Source organism: Jaculus jaculus, chromosome 5, assembly GCF_020740685.1.
Source record: "Jaculus jaculus isolate mJacJac1 chromosome 5, mJacJac1.mat.Y.cur, whole genome shotgun sequence".
In the NCBI taxonomy this organism is placed as follows: Eukaryota; Metazoa; Chordata; class Mammalia; order Rodentia; family Dipodidae; genus Jaculus; species Jaculus jaculus.
In genome coordinates, this window is record NC_059106.1 from 83,837,015 (window position 1) to 83,858,015 (window position 21,001).

Sequence of the window (21,001 nt, forward strand, 5' to 3'; positions counted from 1 at the left end):
GGAAAGGAAGCCTGTCTTGGCCAAGGGCTGATACTGCCATGATGTTTATATCAGTGACCAGATGGCATTTCCCCTGGAAGCCTTTCTGCAGCCTTCCCAGGGCAATGGATTGAGTCTTCTTTATTTTCTTTTCTTGGGGTATGGGGAGCGGAGGCGGTAGAGTTTCGCACTAGCCCAGACTGGTCTCAAACTCACAGTGATCCTCCTACTTCTGCCTCCTGAGAGCTGGGATTAAAGATGTTGTCACCACGCCCAGAAGATTGAGTTCTCTTCCCCACTTCTGTTAATGTGCCTGATGTAGAACTTCTTGTATTGAACCATTATTACTTGTTTGTTTTTGGTCTCCACATTGGATTTTAGCTCTTGTAACACAAATGCATGTGTAATTGATCTTGATTCTTAGTGGTTGGCATAATAAATGATTCCTCAATTAGTAAATGAATAATAGTGAGTTTTCAATCTGAATAGTTTGTTATAGTACATTAAAAATATTTTTATGGGGGCTGGAGAGATGGCTTAGCAGTTAAGGCACTTGCTTACAAAGCCAAAGGACCCACTTTCAATTCCCTAGGACCCACACAAGCCAGATGCACAAGTGTATGGTTCTGGAGTTTATTTGCAGTGGCTGAAGGCCCTGGCGAGCCCATTCTCTCTCTCTCATATAAAAAATTAAAAACATATATTTTTAGGGGCTAGAGAGATTGGTTTAGCTGGCTTAGCTGTTAAGGTGCAAAGCCTGAAGACCTAGGTTTGATTCTCTAGTAGTCATGTAAGCCAGGTGCACAAGGTACAACATGCCTTTGGAGTTTGTTTGCAGTGGCCAGAGGCCCTAATGTGCCCATTCTCTCTCTATCTGCCTCTCTCTCTCTCAAATAAGTAAATTAAACATTAAAATGTATTTTTACTGAGCTGGAGAGATTCCTCAGTGGCTAAGGCACTTCACTGCAAAGCCTAACACATTGAGTTTGATTTTTCAGTATCCACATTTAGCCAGATGCACAAAGTGGAACATGTGTCTAGTGTGCCCATTCTCTCTCTCTCTCCAATAAATAAGATAATTTAACAAATATATTTTATTTATTGGAGGAGAGAGAAAGAGGAAGGGAGGGAGAGAGAGAGGGAGAGAATGGTCATGCCAGGGCCTCCAACTACTGCAGAGGAACACCAGATACATGTGCTCCCTGTGCATCTGGGGTCCTGGAGAGTTGAATAGGGATCCTTTGGCTTTTTAGGCAAAGGCCTTAACTGTTAAGCCATCTCTTCAGCCCTAACTAAGAGATTAAAAAAAATTTTTTTTTTGGTTATTTGTTTTTATTTATTTGACAATGACAGACAGAGAGAGGAAGAGGCAGAGAGAGAGAGAGAGAGAATGGGTGTGCCAGGGAACCCAGCCTCTGCAAACGAACTCCAGATGTGTCTATCCCCTTGTGGGTCTTGGAGAATTGAGCGTCGAACCGGTGCCCTTAGGCTTCATAGGCAAGCGCTTAACTGCTAAGCCGTCTCTCCAGCCCTAAATAAGAGATTTTTACTAATTAGTGTTGAATGAATGAGAGACTGCTCCAGTTTCTTCTTTGCTGGTACATAGGTTTTAGTTAATAAAAACTTATTTTGATAGGATCTACCGCTTTAAATGTTTGTGACTTTGCAAACATTAATATACTATATTGCATACCCTACATGCAAAGCAGCTATCTGTCTGTTCAGGTCTTGTGTTTGTTTTCCCCACAGACATAATACAGCCGTTAGTAGTTTAAAGCAGCAGATGGAAGGAGTCCATGGAGATGTGGATTTATTAACTGTCACAATGAAAGACCTCACTGGTTGTGTGATGAAAGATTAGAAAATTTCTATTGAAATAAAAAGAATTAGATACTGCTTTCTGTGTTGTTTTTTAGAAGTAAAGCTAGTCTTTTAACAAGACCAGAAAAAGATCTTGTAAATAGGACTTCCTTCATGCCCCAGACTGTTGGCTGCAGCTGTCATAACTATAAGGGGTAGCTTTTCTTGTGCCATGTGGAATGCAACTGTCCTATAGTTATTGTTGTCTTTACTTCTTCGGGGATGTAACAGACTGATTTAGAGTTCTTTATACATACCTTTCTCTGTCTGTCAAAAATAGAAAATTTAGGTTAATATTTTCTGGAACCCTTTGGGGAGAGAATAATTTTTGTAGCATGCTCTATAGTTTAAAGAGTAATTGTGAATTAGATTAGTATTAGATTAGTATTTTATCCTGTTCTAAAAATAGTGCTGCCTTCATAATTTTTCTTGTGAATTATAAAAATAATCAGCTTGCCTCAATTTATTGTTTAATAGAATTCCAACAATTACTATAACATGAGAAAATATAAACATTGCTTATGGATATTTAAGTGGCAGAATCATATTATAAAAGCTAACCTTTCCCTCCTGAGGTCTAAAAAAGTATATAATTTGAGCTAGGAATTGAGACAAACATTTTAAACTTGGCTAGAGGCCTATTTCGATTAAAGGAGACAGTGACCAAAGAAGTAGTTCTGAGCTTGGGCGAAAATAGGCTTTGCATGCTGTGTGCACCCTTTTAAAGTCCGCTGGAATGGGAGTGCTTCCTGTGACAGTACGTCAGCGATGAATAGATGAATGAATTCATCCATGCTCAGAACTCACAACACGTGTACTATCCCTTTCCAAGGGCATAAAAGAGCAGCAAAAAAACGACCTTAGCAATGATCCAGGCTCCTGAAAAGAGAGGCTTTAGGGACTGCTGGAGAAGTGAAGACCAGTGTATCTACCAGTAAAGAAACAAAAGAGCCTGTGATAGATAGTATGGAAAGAATCTGACATTTGCTTTGTCTATACAAAGGATGAAAGGAATTTTGCCGATTTAGTAAAAACAATGACTGGTTTCATGTCATTTTGAGCCTAAAGACAGGCATAATAGTATGTTTTATTTTTATTTCTGAACAATTGTCTTAAAAAAGTGTGCGGAGTGGTTTTATTTTTGAAAAGGAAAACGTGACACGGTTTTTATAAGCTTGGTAGCTATAGGTGGAGACTCTTGTTTTGTTTGCCAAACCTTTTTAATGAGCAGTGAAGTCAGGATATCCAAGATTGAATTTTTTTTTTTCTGGGACCTTTATTCTTTTTTTGGTGCTTTAGATAATTTCAGCCAAAGAAGTACGTGTGGAAAAGAAAAAAAAGACGTATTTTCCCTAGTCTGGCGTGATCTTTCTGTATCTCCCATGAAGAAAGAGGCAGTGGTTGTCCTGATGCTGCCTGGGTTAGCAGAGCGGTAGGTTACTGGGCACAGCCTGCTGTGCTGAATGGACTGTTTACCTCTTTATTCAGCAGTAAGTAGGCGCTAGTAGTTGCCTTCCTAGGGAGTGGTCTTTTTTTGTCTGTATCTGCTATGGATGATTCCAGTATTCTGAGAAGAAGAGGGTTACAGGTGAGTAAAAGGAAGTCTTTTTCTGCTTACTTTCTGTTCAGTGTTTTGAAAATGTATTAGATATATTGTTGCCATTTTATTTGTTTGAGGAAGTGTAAGGTGTCACTAAGTTCCTCTTTATTCTTTCAAGTGTACTTGTAATTAGGGCATTTGTCTAAGACCTTGCTACTTTTTTTTTGTTTTTGTTTCTTTTCCTTTCTTTTGTTTTGAGGTAGGATATTTCTGTGTTGCCCTGGCTGATCTCCAGCTCCGGGGCTCAAGTGATCCTCTCATCTCAAGCCTCCTTAGTAGCTGGGTCAACATACAGTGCTACCACACCTTACTTAGGTTTGCTACTTTGATAGAAAAATGCTTCCTGGACTTAATATTGAGTTAAGTGAATGGATCAATTCAATAGGTCCTATATAGGACACAAGCTTAATTTTGGGCAAGTAGGCATTTCTACTGGCAAATTGTTTAGAGTAAACATGCTTTGTTGTTGACTTTCATGCATGTGCCCACACCATCATTAAGTCATATATATGGCATTTGATTCTACCAAATCAATAAATCCTAAAATTAATTTATTATTATTTTTTAATTTATGAGGGGTTAGGGAGAATATGAATAGGCGTGCCAGGGTCTTTTGCCACTGCAAATGAACTCCAGGCCCATGTGTTACTTTGTGTCTGGTTTTATGTGTGTCCTCAGAATCAAACCCAGACTGTCTGGCATTACAAACAAACACCTTTAACCAGTGAGCCAGCTCCTTAGCTAATTCTACATAAAATATTAAGAAATTTTCCAAATTATCAACTTGTATATAGGCCATCTAGTTGTTCATCCATTTATACCTAACTACCTATGCATCTAACTATCTCCATCCATCCTTTTCCTCACATCTTAGGTTATTTGGTATATAAAGAGGCAAATAAGGTATTGCACTAAAACACACACTAAATTCTTTTAATTTGGGTGAATTTTTTTCGTGATTTGCAAATCAAACTACTTTGTTCTTTTTTTTGTTTTTTGTTTTTTTGAGGTAGGGTCTCACACTAGTCTAGGCTGGCCTGGAATTCACTCTGTTGTCTCAGGGTGGCCTTGAACTCACGGTGATCCTCCTACCTCTGCCTCCTGAGTGCTGGGATTAAAGGCGTGCGCCAGCACGCCTGGCTTAAACTACTTTATTATTATAAAAAACAACCAACTGGGTATGGTGGCGTACACTTTTAATCTCAGCACTCGGGAGGCAGAGGTAAGAGGATCACTGAGTTCAAGGCCAACCTGAGACCACAGAGTGAATTTCAGGTCAGCCTAGGTTAGAGTGAGACCCTGCCTTGAAAAAATAAAACAAAACAACACAAACAAACAAACAAAAACACCAGCTCATCACTGAACATTTTTGAGAATTGATATAATGAAAGTTCAGTGTAGAACACTAACCTCTGAAGGTCTTATTATAAAGTGTAAACTTTTTTTTGTTATCGTTCTCATTTAACATTAACATCAAATGCCCGCACCCCCTTTTTTTTGCATAAAGCACCATGCATTAACTTTAATATTTATTTCTTTAAAGTGCTTAGAAAGAAAATGTGGGGCTGGAGAGATGGCTTAGTGGTTAAAGCATTTGCTTATGAAGCCTAAGGACCCAGGTTTGATTTTTCCAGTACCTACGTAAGCCAGATGCACATGGTGGTATATGTATCTGGAGTTTGCGGTGGCTGGAGGCTCTGGTGTATCCATTCTCTCTCCCTCTTTCCTTCTCTAATTAAAAAAAAAAAAAAAGAAAAAATGAAAGGAAATGTAAAGGATTAGCAAATGTAAACAGAACACAATTGAAAGCAAATTATAGTATTTGCAGTTACTATTATGTTTGATCTTTTTTTAAATGTTTTTCTTTCTTTTTTGAACATTTTTATTTATTTATTTGAAAGCAACAGACAGAAATAGAGGCAGAGAGAGAGAGAGAATGGGTTCACCAGGGCCTCCAGCCACTACAAACGAACTCCAGATATATACACCACCTTGTGCATCTGGTTTATATGGGTAGTGGGGAATCGAGACTCGAACCAGGGTCCTTAGGCTTCACAGGCAACCGCTAAGCCATCTCTCCAGCCCCCTCCCTTTATCCAAGGGAGGGTCTCTTTCTAGCTCAGGCTGACATGGAATTCACTATGTAGTGTCAGGGTGGCCTCGAACTCACGGCAATCCTCCTATCTCTGCTTCCCAAGTGCTGAGATTAAAGGTGTGTGCCACCACCCCTGGCCGTTTGTACTTCTTAGTAATGTTACTATAAACAGGGAAGACCCAGTAATTTTTAGTAACTGTTCGGTGTGGCTTTGGTTTACCAAAAAAAAAAAAAAAACACAAAAAAAACCCCCACAAAACAAAACTCTTTTTATGCTGGGTGTGGGGTGGCAGAGTTAGGAGGATCACTATGAGTTCTGAGGTCACCCTGAGACTATAGAGTGAAGTCCAGGTCAGCCTGAGCTAGAGTAAGACCCTACCTCGAAATACAAAAACAAAAAAAGTCATCACAAACCCCATTTTACTATATTAATTTTTCCTGTTACTACAGTGATGCATGTTCAAGTAGCTACTAATGGAAGATGGGGTTGGAGAGATGGCTCAGTGGTTTAAGGTGCTTGCCTGCAAAGCCTATGGACCTGTATTTGATTTCCCAGTACCTACATAAAAACCAGGTGCACAACATAGGACATGCATCTGGAATTCATTTGTAGTGGCTAGAGACCCTTGTAAACCCATTTCTCCCTTTATCTGCTTGCCTCTGTGTCAAATAAATAAATTTTATAAAACCAGAAAAATGACTAGTAATGTAAAATAAGCATTGTGTAATTGCATTTCATGCTTATATCTTTATTTCTCTGTAATTATCTGGGTTTGGAAATGGAATCTTAGTTGTTAGATGGGGAATATTTTCAGTTATTGTGCCTGTTTTGTGTTAAATAAAGCATTTTCCCCCCAGTAGTGCCTGAGGTAGTCCCCATTATCTGCTACCTTGCTTATTGATGCCCTTCCTCTTGGTTCCATTTCTATCTAATGACAGTACCAAACTATCAGATTGTATAGCTAGAGGGTGTTTTCCTATAGTCATATATATATTTTTAACTACTTTAAAGTTCATTTTCCAGAAGAGTGCATTGGGACATTTTGAAAGAGAAAGCAATGCTTGTAAAACAGTACTTTAAATTGTTCAAAAGATAATGTGTGTCTAGTGAAACAGTTGGTGTACTGGATAAACTCATTTGAATTTGAAAATCCAAACAAATGTTTGGGTCTTAATAATTGTTCTTTTTTCTTCTTTAAATTTTTTTTTTGGTTTTGTTTATTTTTATTTATTTGTTTGAGAGTAACAGACACAGAGAGAAAGACACAGGGGGTGGGGGAATGAATGGGTGCGCCAGGGCCTCAAACCACTGCAAATGAACTCCAGATGCGTGTGCCCCCTTGTGCATCTGGCTAATGTGGGTCCTGGGGAATGGAGCCTCAAACCAGGGTCCTCAGGCTTCACAAGCCTTAGCTGCTAAGCCATCTCTCAAGCCCTTTCTTCTTCTTCTTCCTTCCTTTTTTTTTTTTTTTGAGGTAAGGTGTTGTTCTAGCACAAGCTGACCTGGAATTCACTATGTATCAGGGTGTCTTTGAACTCAGTGATCCTCCTACCACTACCTCCCAAGTGCTGGGATACCCATGCCTGGCTACTAATAGCTTTCTGGAGAGATGTTAGATCATCTGTTTTTCCAAAAATCAGCCCAGATACAACCAACTTTCTTCACCTGGCTTCTTGGGAGGAAGTTAACAGTACATTAAAAGCTCCCCAAGGGGGACTGGAGAAATGGCTTAGTGGTTAAGGCACTTGCCCGCAAAGCCAAAGGATCAGTCCCTACGTAAGCCAGATGCACAAGGGATGCATGCATCTGGAGTTTGTTAGCAGTGGCTGGAGGCCCTGGCACACTTACCCGCTTGTGCGCGCGCGCGCACACTCTCTCTCTCTCTCTCTCTCAAATAAGCAAAGAAAAATAAAACATTTAAAAACGCTCTGCCAGGGCTTGAGAAATTGCTCAGTGATTAAGATGGTGGATTTGTGAGGGGGAAAGTGATAGTGGGGAGGGAATTATCATGGCTAATTGTCTATAAATATGTAAGCTGTCAATAAAAAAAGTTAACCCTCACAAACCTTTAATCCCGGAATCAAGGATAGGAGGAACACCGTGAGCTCAAGGTCACCCTGAGACTACATACTGCATAGTGAATTCCAGGTCAGCGTGGGCAGGAGTGAAATCCTATCTCAATCCCCACCCCCGCAAAAAGTTAACTCTCCACTCCCAGCCTTAACTGCTAAGCCATCTCTTCAGCCATATGGTGATTTTTGAGTTACGCCAGTGGTCACTGCCATGAAAAGAGAAGCTTTTCTAATCAAAAGTGAGAGTAGCATTAATATATGAGCATAAATATAAACATTCAAAAACGTACTTAGAGGACACTTTGGTGGGCATAAATATATACAGTTAGCCAGACAACAGCTGCTGTTACTCCCCTAGGACCTTCTTTTCTTTTCTTTTTTCTTTCTTTCTTTCTCTTTTCTTCCTTTTTAATATTTACTTATTTGAGAGAGAGAAAGAGGCAGACAGAGAGAGAGAGGGAGAATGGACGTGCCATGGCTTCCATCCACTGCAAACAAACTCCAGACGCAGGTGCCACCTTGTGCATCTGGCTTACATGGGTCCTGGAGAATTGAACTGGGATCCTTTGGCTTTGCAGGCAAATGTCTTAACTGCTAAGCCATCTCTCCAGCCCTGTTTTTTTTTTCCTTAAAGAATTTTTTTATTATTTGTTGGAGAGAAAGAAAGAATGAATGAATGAGTGTGCCAGGACCTCTAGCCACTGCAAACAAACTCCAGATGCATGTGCCACCTTGTGCATCTGGCTTATGTGGGTTCTGGTTAATTGAACCTGGGTTCTTTGGCTTTGTAGGCAACTACCTTAACCACTAAGCCATCTCTGCAGCCCCTTTTCTGTTTTCTTTATAGCATATTTTTATTAACATTTTCCTATATCTACATAATTTTTTTTCCTATATCTTTATACATATGAGAGAGAGAGAGAGAGAGAGAGAGACAGAGAGAATTGGTGTACTAGGGCTTCCAGCTACTGCAGTTAAACTCCAGATGTGGGCTGGAGAGATGTTTTAGCGGTTAAGGCACTTGCCTTCAAAGCCAAAGGATCCTGATTTGACTCTCCAGGACCCATATAAGGCAGATGCACAAGGGGGCACATGCATCTGGAGTTTGTTTGCAGTGGCTGGAGGCTCTGGAGTACCCATTCTGTCTTTCTCAATTAATAAATAAATAAAATATATCTTTAAACACCTCCAGATGTGTGTGCCATCTTGTGCACATGTGCGACCTTGTACACTTGTGTCATCTTGTGCGTCTGACTTACCTGGGATCTGGAAAGTTGTACATGGGTCCTTAGGCTTCATAAACAAGCACCCTAACTGCTAAGGCATCTCTCCAGCCCTACATAGTTATTTTGATCATAATCCTCTCTCATTATTTTCTCGTCTTTCTCCCCCATACTCTTTTCACATGACCTTTTCTTTTCCAGCCACCATGCCTGGCTTAAATTATATTTTCAGCTGGGCTTGACGGCACATGCCTTTAATCCCAGCACTTGGGAGGCAGTGGTAGGAAGATCGCCATGAGTTTGAGGCTACCCTGACACTACAAAGTGAATTCTAGTCAGCCTGTGCTAGAGTGAAGCTCTACCAAAAACCTAATAAACAAACAAAAAAACCAAAATTATATTTTCAATGACTAATGAAGAAATATATAGTTTATTCATATCATCTTTAGTTTTGGTTAATCCTGCCTCATCCCTCCTCTCTTCTACCTCCTCTCCTGAACCCCTCAGATGTTTCTTGCTTCAGTGTTTTATCCCTCTACTTAAATATCTACTATTCCCTTGCCTTTGGATTTGGTGGCACATGCCTTTAATCCCAGCACTCAGGAGGCAGAGGTAGGAGGGTCGTGGTGAGTTTGAGGCCACGCTGAGACTAAGAGTTAATTCCAGGTCAGCCTGGACCAGAGTGAGACCCTACCTCGAAAAACAAACAACAAAAAGATTTCTCTCATTTCCTCCTATATAACAGCTCCTTCTAGCTTCTTGGCCTTTACTAGTAACTGTTACCAGATTACATACAAATATAAAAATCCAAGCTGGGTGTGGTGATGCACCCCTCAATCCTAGTATTTAGGAGGCAGAGGTAGTAGGATCATTGTGAGTTCGAGGCCACTTTGAGAATACATAGTGAATTCCAGGTCAGCCTGGTCTAGAGTGAGACCCTACCTCGAAAAACCAGATATGTTATGTGTGTGTGTATGTCTGTAATTACTTATTTCCAAATAGGAAGAGAAGAACTTCATATGCATGTGCCACTTTGCATCTGGCATTTTGTGGGTACTGGGGAATCAAACCCAGGTTGTTAAGCTTTTTTAGGCAAGCACTATAATTGCTGAGCCATCTCTCCAGTTTTTTGAGGTAAGGTCTTGCTCTAGCAAAGGCTGACCTGGAGTTCACTAGGTAGTCTCAGGATGTCCTCAAACTCATAGTAATACTCCTACCAAGTGCTGGGATTAAAGACATGCACTACCATGTTCAGCTTGGATTCAGAAATTTATTTATTTATTTATTTATTTTGGTTTTTCGAGGTAGGGTCTCACTCTAGCCCAGGCTGACCTGGATTTCACTATGTAGACTCAGAGTGAGTGATCCTCCTTCCTCTGCCTCCCAAGTGCTGGGATTAAAGGCATGTGCCACCACACCCACTTAAAGTGATCTTCTTTATCTGTTCTAACTAATATTGGTTTGAAGTCTATCCTGTCAGATATTAGGATAACAACACCCACTTGTTTCCTAAGCCCATTTGCTTGAAATACCGTTTTCCCTCCTTTCACCTATGGCAGTGTCTCTTTTATGGAGAGGTGATCTTCTTGGAGGCAACAAACGGAATTATCTTACCTTTTTAATCCAGTTTGCAATTCTTTTTTGTTCCTTCTTATCCCCTCCTCCTCTTCCTACTCCTTCTCCTTCCTTGTCTTTGTTTTTTTCATCTTCTTTTTTCTTCGTAGGGTCTTATTCTAGCCCTGGCTGGCCTAGAACTCACAGTGATACTCCTGCCTCTGCTTACCCTATGCTAGGATTAAAGGTGTGTGCCACCATGCCTGGCAAGTCTTTATCTTTTAGTTGGGGCATTGAGGTCACTGATATTAAGAGTTATTATTTAAAGGTGCATATTTATTCTAGCCAGTCTTCTTGCTTTTGTAGTACTTACTGTTTTTCCTTTACTCTCTTGTATTAATTATTTGAACATGGATTCCTGTTTTCTCATGTGTGTTTTTCCTTGTCTTCAGTGTGAAGGATCCATTCAAGTATTTTCTGTAGAACTGGCTTAGTGATCATATATTCCTGTAGCCTGTTTTTGTTGTGGAAAGTTCTTATTTCTCCTTCATTTTAGTAATCTTGGTTGTTATCTTTCAGAACATTTATTGGTGAATGGATAAATATATATATTATTTTATTTTTTAAAATTTATTATTATTAATTTTTTAAGGTAGGGTCTTACTCTAGCTCAGGCTGACCTGGAATTCACTATGTAGTCTTAGGGTGGCCTTGAATTCATGGCGATCCTCCTACCTCTGCCTCCTATGTACTGGGATTAAAGGCATGTGCCTCCATGTCTGGCTAATACAGATATATTTTGGATGTGACTACTGTCCAAAGGTGGATGATTCTACCAATGTTTATAGTGTTGAATGATGAAACTGACATAATCAGGTATACACAAATGAAACCATGCAAACATGATTTAAAAACATAAAATAATACTGATAACTCTGTATATAAGACACATAGAATTAACCATTGAAGAATAGTTTTGGAGGTTAGTTAAGTTCTCAGTGGTTACTATTGCCACAAGCATGAGGGCCTGAGATTCACCAGTTTCCATGTAAAACTGGTTGCGGCCATATATACCTGTAACTAGTTGTGTGAGAAGCAGAGGTCAGAAGAGAATTGCTAGGGCTCATGAAAACTGCAGCTCTAGATTTAGAGGGAAACTCTACCTCCATGAAATATATGAATGAGTAATAGAGGAAGATACCCAATGTTCTCTGTCCTCTGTGTGTGCTCACATAAGTATGTACAGCACACACACTCTACCACCATAACATTATACATGCACACACAGAAAACAGAGTAGTCCTACCTTAGACTTATGGCACAGGTCTGTAATCCCAGGTACTCTGGAGGTTGTAGCAGGATTGTAAGCTCATGGCCTGAGTAGATGTATGAATATTCCTCTGGGAGATAGAGACTACATCTACTTAACCACAGGTAGGACACCAGTGACAGACCAGAATAACTATTCCACCCATCTGACTTGGTGAACCAATGAGTTTACATGGAGCATAGGTGACCGCAGAAGAGTTACATCTCCAAAAAGCATGGATGATGACTAGCTGCATAGATGGAATCTCCCCTTTTAGTTAACCTTCCACATACTATATACTGTTACCTCCTGCTACCAAGGACTCACATGCTGATGGGGCAGAATTATATGTACTGGCAAGAAGGCACAGGTGAGGATCTGATGAGCTTTTCCAGCATCTGCTCCTTTATGAGGGAAAGCCAACAGGCCCAATCTGTTTTAAAATTTAATTTCATATCTTATTTTGATATTTTGTACACACACACACACAATGTATTTTGTTGATATTAACTCCTTACTCTTTCTTATCCCCCTCTAACTTCATCCTTGCTCTTTTAGATGTGTTTGCCCATCTTTCAGATACTGTTCTTTAAAAGAAAATCTTTGTGTATGTGATGTGATGCGTGTGAATATGGGTGCACATACACAACGGTGTGCATGTGAAAGTCACAGGATATCTTTGGGGTTAGTCTTCCTTTCCATCTAGTTGGAGATATGGTCTCTTGTTCACAGCTATGTATGCCAGGCTCAGTGGCTTGTGAGCTTTCATGGAGTCTCATGTCTCATGTCCTCCCACATTGCTATAGACACACTGCGATTAGTGGTGAGCTACCGTGTCTGGCTTTATGTGGGTTCTGGGGGTCTAAACTTGGATCCTTATGCTTGTGCAACAAGTGCTTTAATTCACTAAGCCATCTTCCTAGTCCTCATATGCTTTCCTAAGTCTATAAAACACAGAGGTTAGCACCATATCATATACGCAATAAAGCCTTGTTTTTTTTTTAATTTAAAAGATAGAGACACAGGAAGAGAACTGCCATACCAGGGCCTCAGCCACTGCAATCATACTTGAGGTACTTGTGTCACCAAGTGGGCATGTGTGACCTTGCACTTGCCTCACCTTTATGTGTCTGTCTTATATGGGATCTGGAGAGTTGAACATGGGTCCTTAGGCTTCACCAGCAAGTGCCTTAACCACTAAGCCATCTCTAAGACCCAGGTTTGACACCCCAGAACCCCCATAAGCCAGATGTACAAGGTGGTGCATGCATCATTTGGAGTGTCCAAGCTTTTTTTCTTTTTTTTTGAGGTAGGGTCTCACTGTAGCCCAGGCTGACCTGGAATTCACTATGGAGTCTCAAGGTGGCCTCGAACTCATGGTGATCCTCCTACCTCTGCCTCCCAAGTGCTGGGATTAAAGGCATACACCACCATGCCTGGCTAAGCCCAAGCCTTTTTTTTTTTTTTTTTTTTTTTTGGTTTTTCGAGGTAGGGTCTCACTCTGGTCCAGGCTGACCTGGAATTAACTCTGTAGTCTCAGGGTGGCCTCGAACTCATGGCAAACCTCCTACCTCTGCTTCCCGAGTGCTGGGATTAAAGGTGTGAGTCACCACGCCCGGCTCCAAGCCTTTTTTATGAAATCCTTTTTTTTTTTTTTTGTATGTGAGTGTGTGTGTGAGAGAGAATTGGTGTGCCCAGGCCTCCAGCCACTGCAGTCGAACTCCAGACACTTGTGCCCCTTGTGCACATATACAATCTGACATATTTGCATCACAGTGTGTCTGCCTTATGTGGGATCTGGAGAGTCGAACGTGAGTCCTTAGGCTTCGCAGGCAAGCACCTCAACTGCTAAACCATCTTTCGGGCCCTATAAAGTACTTAAAAATATTTTATTTGAGGGCTGGAGAGATGGCTTACTGGTTAAGGCATTTGCCTCCAAAGCTAAAGGATCCCGGTTCAGTTCTCCAGGACCCACATAAAACAGATGCACAAGGGGGCGCATGCATCTGGTGTTTGTTTGCAGTGGCTGGAGGCCCTGACATGCCTATTCTCTCTCTCTTTCTGCCTTTCCCTGTCTCAAATATTTAAAAAAAATATTTTATTTGAGCCGGGCATGGTGGCGCACACCTTTAATCCCAGCACTCGGGAAGCAGAGGTAGGAGGTTTGCCATGAGTTTGAGGCCACCCTGAGACTCCATAGTGAATTCCAGGTCAGCCTGAACTAAAGTGAGACCCTACCTCAAAAAAAAAAAAAAATTTATTTATTGACAATTTCCATAATTGTAGACAATAACCCATGATAATTCCCCCCTCCCCCCACTTGCCCCTTTGAAACTCCATTCTCCATCATATCCCCTCCCCCCTCAATCAGTCTCTCTTTTATTTTTTTAAAATTCATTTATTTAAAAAAAAATTTAAGGCAGGAATGGTGGCTCATGCATTAATTTAATTTAATTTATTAGAAACAGGGGGGGAGGGGAAGAGGCAGAAAGAGAATGGGCATGCCAGGACCTCCAGTCACTGCAACCTTCAGACGCATGACCCCCCCTCCACCGTGCAACTGTCTTATGTGGGTCCTGGGGAATTGAACCGGGGTCCTTGGGCTTCACAGACAAATGCCTTAACCACTTAAGTCATTCATTTTCCCAGCCCTCTCTTTTATTTTGATGTCATGATCTTTTCCTCCTATTATGATGTCTTATCCTGTGAAGTACTTTTTAATTCTTATTTATTTATTTATTTATTTATTTATTTATTTATTTATTTATTTATTTGAGAGAAAGAGGCAGATATGAAGAGGATGGGCATGCCAGGACCTCCAGCCACTCCAAATGATGCATGCACCACCTTGTGCATCTGGCTTATAGGGGTTCTGGGGAGTCAAACCTGGGTCTTAAGGCTTCACAGGCAAATGCCTTAACCACTAGGCCATCTCTCATCTCCCTTGAAGGTCTTTTGCTAGTAGTCACAGCTACTTTGGTGAAGATGGTAATGGTTGCTATGCTTAGAGGACAGAGTTATACAACACTGGGCTACAGAGTTCAAGGCCAGCCTGGTAAACTTAGACTCTGTTTAAAAAGTAGAAGGAGCCGGGCGTGGTGGTGCATGCCTTTAATCCTAGCCATAACAACCAAGCCATTTTGTAGCCCCATAATGAAACCTTTTTAGAGAAGGTGGGTGGGATCTCTGAAAGCCCACCTCCATACATTAAAATCATGTGCCAGTTGGTCTCAAGAGTCAGCAACTAAGGGAATAATAAAGAACATTAGCATGATCCAGTATAGCATGAAAAGATTTCATTGCTTCTACCAACCATTTCCCCAAAAGAACAATATTGGGGACAGCAGCATGGATGTGAGGTATTTTATTTGAGAGTGACAGACACAGAGAAAGAGGCAGAGAGAGAGAGAGAGGGGGGGGGGTGGGGGAGGGAGGGAGAAAATGGGTGCGCCAGGGCCTCCAGCCACTGCAAATGAACTCCAGATGCATGAGCCACCTTGTGCATCTGGCTTATGTGGGTCCTAGGGAATCAAGCCTTGAACCAGGGTCCTTAGGCTTCACAGGCAAGGGCTTAACCACTAAGCCATCTCTTCCGTTCCTGTTACTTTTCTTTATTCTAGAGCATTTCCATGGGGCTGCTTTACATCATTTCATCCATAGTAAGTTTAGTAAGGCCCATTCAAGCTAATGTACTTGGTTCAGGGAGTGAGACTCTGCTCTACCCTGGTGCACAGGCTGCTCAGGCTGGTTTTTCTGGATCTGAAAGACTCTGGGCTTGCGCTGCCTGGCTCTAGTATTTGTTTTTGCAGGAGAGAAATGTACACAGCTTATTTTGAGAAAATAATTGCTCACCCCTGGGTCAAATTTAGTCTTTTTCATCTGTGTTGTTTTATCATTTATACCTTCTATGAGCTCTGTAGGCCTTGAAGCTTTCCAGAGGCTCACTAGGACAGTATTTGGCTTTAGTTTTCTTTTTTTTTTTTTACACCCCCCCCCCCTTAGGAATGCCAGCTTGACCCATGTCTTGCCATGTGCTTTCAAGTTACCTGGTCAGTGCTCTTTTTCTGCTTTTTCCCCACATTGTCATTGATTGTTTTACCATTTATAAACTTAATGAACATGCTTGTCTAAGTCATTCATATTTGCTAAAGCCACTCCTGTCTCATAAAGAGCATGGTGAGTATCCTGCTGAATTAACTTCTAGCCCAGGCTAAAACTCATCCCTTACTCAAGCAGTTTACCATGGAGCAGCCACCTCAGCCCTAATTGCATTAATTAAGATAGGCGTAGCAGTGGCAACAGCTTCTGCAGTGGCTTGCCAACAATCTCACCCCTTACATGCCATACTCAGGGTCTTCTCTATATGCACTTGGCCTTCATCTGTTTTGGGGGCATCCCTGTGCTCATGTATTAGACTCTACTCCATAATGTATTGAAGAAAGGATGGCCTTGTATTCCTCCCACAAACACTTCACCTGCAGTTGGGTCAGCCTTATTTATATGTCTTTTTACCAATGGCAAGTCCCATGCAACTGCCACCAGAACAAGAAGGCACAGCACCACACATCACATGGGGAAGGACAGTCCTGTTGGACACCCCAGTGGGTGTTCTAGGCTCAAATAGTTTAGCCTTGGTTGGATGCCTTGCATCTATAACAACAGTCATACCATTGCACTTCTCAAGCTCATGTCTGGTTGTGGCATTTTCCTGTAGGAAACCAAGTGTTGCATGAACTTTTCTGAGTAGATGTAAATAAACATCTATTCAACCCTGATGGCACCAACGGCATGTCCAGCTTGGTGAGTCAATTTGTTTTTTATGTTTACTTACAAGAGTGTAGGTGACTCCAAATAAGCCATATCACTGAAAAGCCTCACCCTAGCATGGATGATGATTTCTTCATAGCTTCATAGATGGAGTTCCCCCTTCAGTTATGTTTCCATGCACAGTATACACTAGTACCTCCCATGGTAATATGTCTAGATGGGGTAGAATTACGTACAGCTGTCAGAGAGGCAAAGGAGGGTGTGTCAGATCTCAGGTGAAGGTTTGATGACCCTTATCCTTTTCTTCTGAGAGAACATCAGCTGGTTCAATCTTGAAGTCTTTTTTAAAATAATATATTTTACTTATTTATGAGAGGGAGAGGGAAAGAGAATGGGCATGCCAGGTCCTCCAACCACCGCAAACAAACTCCAGATGCATATGCCCCTTGTGCATCTGGCTTACGTGGGTCCTGGAGAGTTGAACCAGGATCCTTTGGCTTTTGTAGGCAAATGCCTTAACTGCTAAGCCATCTCTCATCTCCCTTGAAGGTCTTTTGCTAGTAGTCACAGCTACTTTGGTGAAGATGGTAATGGTTGCTATGCTTAGAGGACAGAGTTATACAACACTGGGCTACAGAGTTCAAGGCCAGCCTGGTAAACTTGGACTCTGTTTAAAAAGTAGAAGGAGCCTGGCGTGGTGGCAAATGCCTTTAATCCTAGCACTCAAGAGGCAGAGGTGGGAGGATCGCCATGAGTTCCAGGCCAGGTTGAAATTGCACAGTGAATTACAGGTCAGCCTAGGCCAGCGAGACCCTACCTCAAAAAACAAAAACAAAAGCAAACAAAAAAAAAGTACAAGGACGGGTTGGAGAGGGAGATGGCTTAGCGGTTAAAGGCACTTTCTTGCCAAGTCTGATGGTCTTGGTTTGATTCACCAGTACCATATAAAGCCAGCTGCACAAAGTGGTGCATGCATCTAGAGTTTATTTGCAGTGGCAAGAGGCCCTGGCAAACCATATTTAGTCTCTGTCTCTATTTCTCTCTCTTAAATAAATAAAACAAAATAAATGAAACCAAAGCTGGGTTGGGCTTGGTGGCACATGTGAATTCTAGGCACCCTGAAAACACATAGTAAATTCCAGGTGAGTGTGGACCTGAGCAAGACCCTACCTGGAAAAAGAAAACACAAAATCAAAAAAACTAGGACAAAAAGAAGCTGGAGTATATAGCTCAGTGAGAGAGCAGTAGCATGTGTAAGGCTCTAAATTTAATCCTTGGGTGATAGTAGGGGGTGTTAGTTCCTAAGAGAGGACTGCTGAGAGTTGGGACTTTTTTGTTTTTTTGAGGTAAGGTCTCACTCTAGCCCTGGCTGACCTGGAATTCACTATGTAGTTTCACAGTGCTGGGGTAAAAGGTGTGGGCCACCATGCTTGGTGAGAGTTGGGACTTTAAACACTATGAAAGCAAGTCACAGAGGCTCCAGCTATTTTCTTAAGGGTTATGTAATATTCATGTATGTTACAAAAGTTATATATTATTGTAAGGGTTTTTTTCTCATGCAAGTAGGGTATGTAATAATCCTTTGTTACATATTTTCTGTATGGTACTTGTCTAAAATATTTTCTAGCTGGGTATGGTGGTGTACGCCTTTAATCCTAGCACTCAGGAGGCAGAGGTAGGAGTATTGCCATGAGTTCAAGGGCACCCTGAGATTACATAGTGAATTTCACGTCAGCCTGAGCTAGAGCGAGACCCTACCTCAAAAAACAAAAGCAAACAAACAAAAAATTCTAATTGCAGTCTCCCCACACAGTCCCATTTATTTGTTTCATATCCCTGCTGCTAGTGATATGAAACCATTACAATTCATTAGCTGTTAAAGGGTGGGCTAAAGACTAGTTGTAATCTACACTGGGGAGATGGTTCCATCTAGTGGGAAAAATACTGCAAGTATTCTATGAATGCATTCCCTTTAAGAAGGAAGAATAACAAAACCAACCTAACTAGTCTTTATTTCCTTTAACTTTTAGAGGCTAAGGAATAGGCTATCATGTAGAGACAGTTAAGTCTTTGCCATTATTAAGATGATGTTATAAATCTCCTAGGATATTTAGGCAGGCTTACAGGACCCAGTGGGCCCTTATTTGTCTAATTTGTATATTTGTTTTGTTTTTCAGAAAGAGTTGAGCCTTCCAAGGAGAGGCAGCTTGTAAGTAGATGGTTATTACCATTAAGGTTTTGTTCATGATTATCTCCTGCTGTAGGAACTCTCTTGAGAACCTGCTCTCAATATCCACTGTAGAAATCCCATTCAAGAATCTTGTTTTTGCCAGGTCTGGTGGTGCACGCCTTTAATCCCAGCATTAGGGAGGCAGAGGAAGGAGGATTGCCATGAGTTCGAGGCCACCCTGAGACTCCATAATGAATTCCAGGTCAGCCTGGGCTAGAGTGAGACCCTACCTCGAAAAAAAAAAAAAAATCTTGTTTTCTGTGTCTGTTGTGTGAATCAGGAAAGTCAGTGGTCCATGGTGATTGCTATCATTAGGTCAGAGCCTCCTCTTCCTTAATCTACCTTGTCCCAAATTCTCTTCTCCTAATTTTTTGTTTTTTTAAGGTGGAGTCTCACTCTAGCCCAGCCTGGCCTGGAATTCACTATGTAGTCTCAGGGTGGCCTTGAACTCATGGTGATCTTCCTATCTCTGCCTCCCAGGTGCTGGGATTAAAGGCATGTACCACCATACCTGGCCTCTGTCCCAATTTTTATCTAGCAATAGGATAGAAATGTTCCCACTTAGGTATCTATCACAATATAATTCTATTGTTTGGGGGTTTACTGAGTTTTAGTGGATTTGTTAAGGTAAAAACATTGGGATATTATGTCTAAAATTTTGTCTTGGTATCTCACAACATAGCTACTAGAGGAAGGCAAATTTCTCTGACAAATTGGGGCTAGGATATTTAAGCTTGAAGACTAGGTTAAAACAGGTCCCTATCTGTTTGCTTTATTCTGTCATTAGGGATAAATAAGGGAGATTGTTAACTGTCTTTGTCCCTGGATTTTAATTTCTTAAGTCCTCTTGGACTACTTTTTCTCTAAAACTTTGTTTTGAAATATTGCTAATTTACCTAATCAGAATCATTTATTTTTAAAAAAATTATTTATTTATTTGACAGAGAAAGGGGGTGGGGAGAGAATGGGCACGCCACTGCAAACGAACTCCAGATACGTGCGCCCCCTTGTGCATCTGGCTTATGTGGGTTCTAGGGAATTGAACTGAGAGGTCCTTTGGCTTTACAGGCAAATGCCTTAATCATTAAGCCATCCCTCCAGCCCCAGAATCATTTATAATGCCTGTTGAAAAGCGTTGGACAGGTGTGGTGACAGACATCTTTAATCCTAGCACATTGGGAGGCTGAGGTACGAGAATCATGAGGTCAGCTGAGACTGAGTGAATTTCAGGACAGCCTGGGCTGGAGCAAGACCTTACCTTGAAAAACATAACAAAACAAAATAAAAGAAAAAAGGAGAGAAAGCAGAATGTGTGCTATGGAGGTAACTCAGTGGTAGAATGTGTGCTTAGCATGCACAAGGCTCATGCACCACAAGGTTCCATCCCTTGACACTACAAAGTATATTTCGTGTATACATCATACACGTTCTTTTATATTTTTAGAAGTAGATCCTCACTCTAGCCCAGGTTGATCTGGAACTCATCATGTAGCCCTACGCTGTCTTTGAACTCATAATCCTTCACCTCTGCCTTCATGTTGCTGGGATCAAAGATGTACAGCACCATGTCTGGTAAAACATACTTCTTTCTGTTGCTGACACTTCAGAGTTTTGTAAAAATACTCTAATGACTAAATTCTTCTCTGGGATTAAAAAATATTTTTTTAAATTTATTTGCAAGCAGAGAGAGAGGGGGGTGGGTGGGAAGAGGAAGAGAAGAGAGACTCATGGATGGGTGCACCAGGGCCTTCAGCCACTGCAAATGAACTCCAGATGTGTGCACCACTTTGTTGTGCATCTGGCTTTACGTGGGTACTGGGGAATTGAACTCAGATCATGAGACTTTGTAGGCAAGTGCCTTAACTGCTGAGCCATCTCTCCAGCCCTTCTCTGGGATTTTTATAAAGTTCCTTGGATGGTTTATGGAAGTTCATTGCAGCTTGATATAAAGAGATAGTAGCTATGAGTCAGAAAACCCCTGGGGTTCAGAGTCTGCTACATCATGGTAGCAGCTTTGTAAACCTAGACAAATCACTTCATCTCATTAAACCTCAGTTCTCTTATCTGTGCAGTAGAAGTCATGCCACCTGCTTTTCAATTCCTGTTAAAATTATGAGAAGATTCACTTAATATATAATAGTGCTTCAATGGCCTATGATGTTTTGGGAGCATCAGGGACCGCCCTGGCCAATAACTCACTGGAAAGTATCCCATCCCTGGCACTGAAAATTTTCTAGCAATGATCTATGGCTCCTGAGCGTTCCATTGTCCAAAAAAGTAGTTTTCCACATGATTTATTTATATCCTTTTA

At 41.2% G+C, this 21,001-nt stretch overlaps 1 protein-coding gene across 3 annotated transcripts in view; it reads left to right on the top strand.

Annotated features, from left to right (window-relative positions):
- The window catches only part of Mast2 (microtubule associated serine/threonine kinase 2), a 216,644-nt gene that overhangs the window by 67,980 nt on the left and 127,663 nt on the right, over positions 1 to 21,001 (top strand). For 2 of the 3 annotated variants that reach the window (XM_045150689.1, XM_045150690.1), the window contains exon 4: positions 18,638 to 18,669. In XM_045150689.1, coding sequence (XP_045006624.1) covers positions 18,638 to 18,669 — 32 coding nt within the window. Of the gene's footprint in view, positions 1 to 2,631; positions 3,428 to 18,637; positions 18,670 to 21,001 lie in introns of those variants that run through there. The other variant, XM_045150691.1, reaches the window with a different exon arrangement.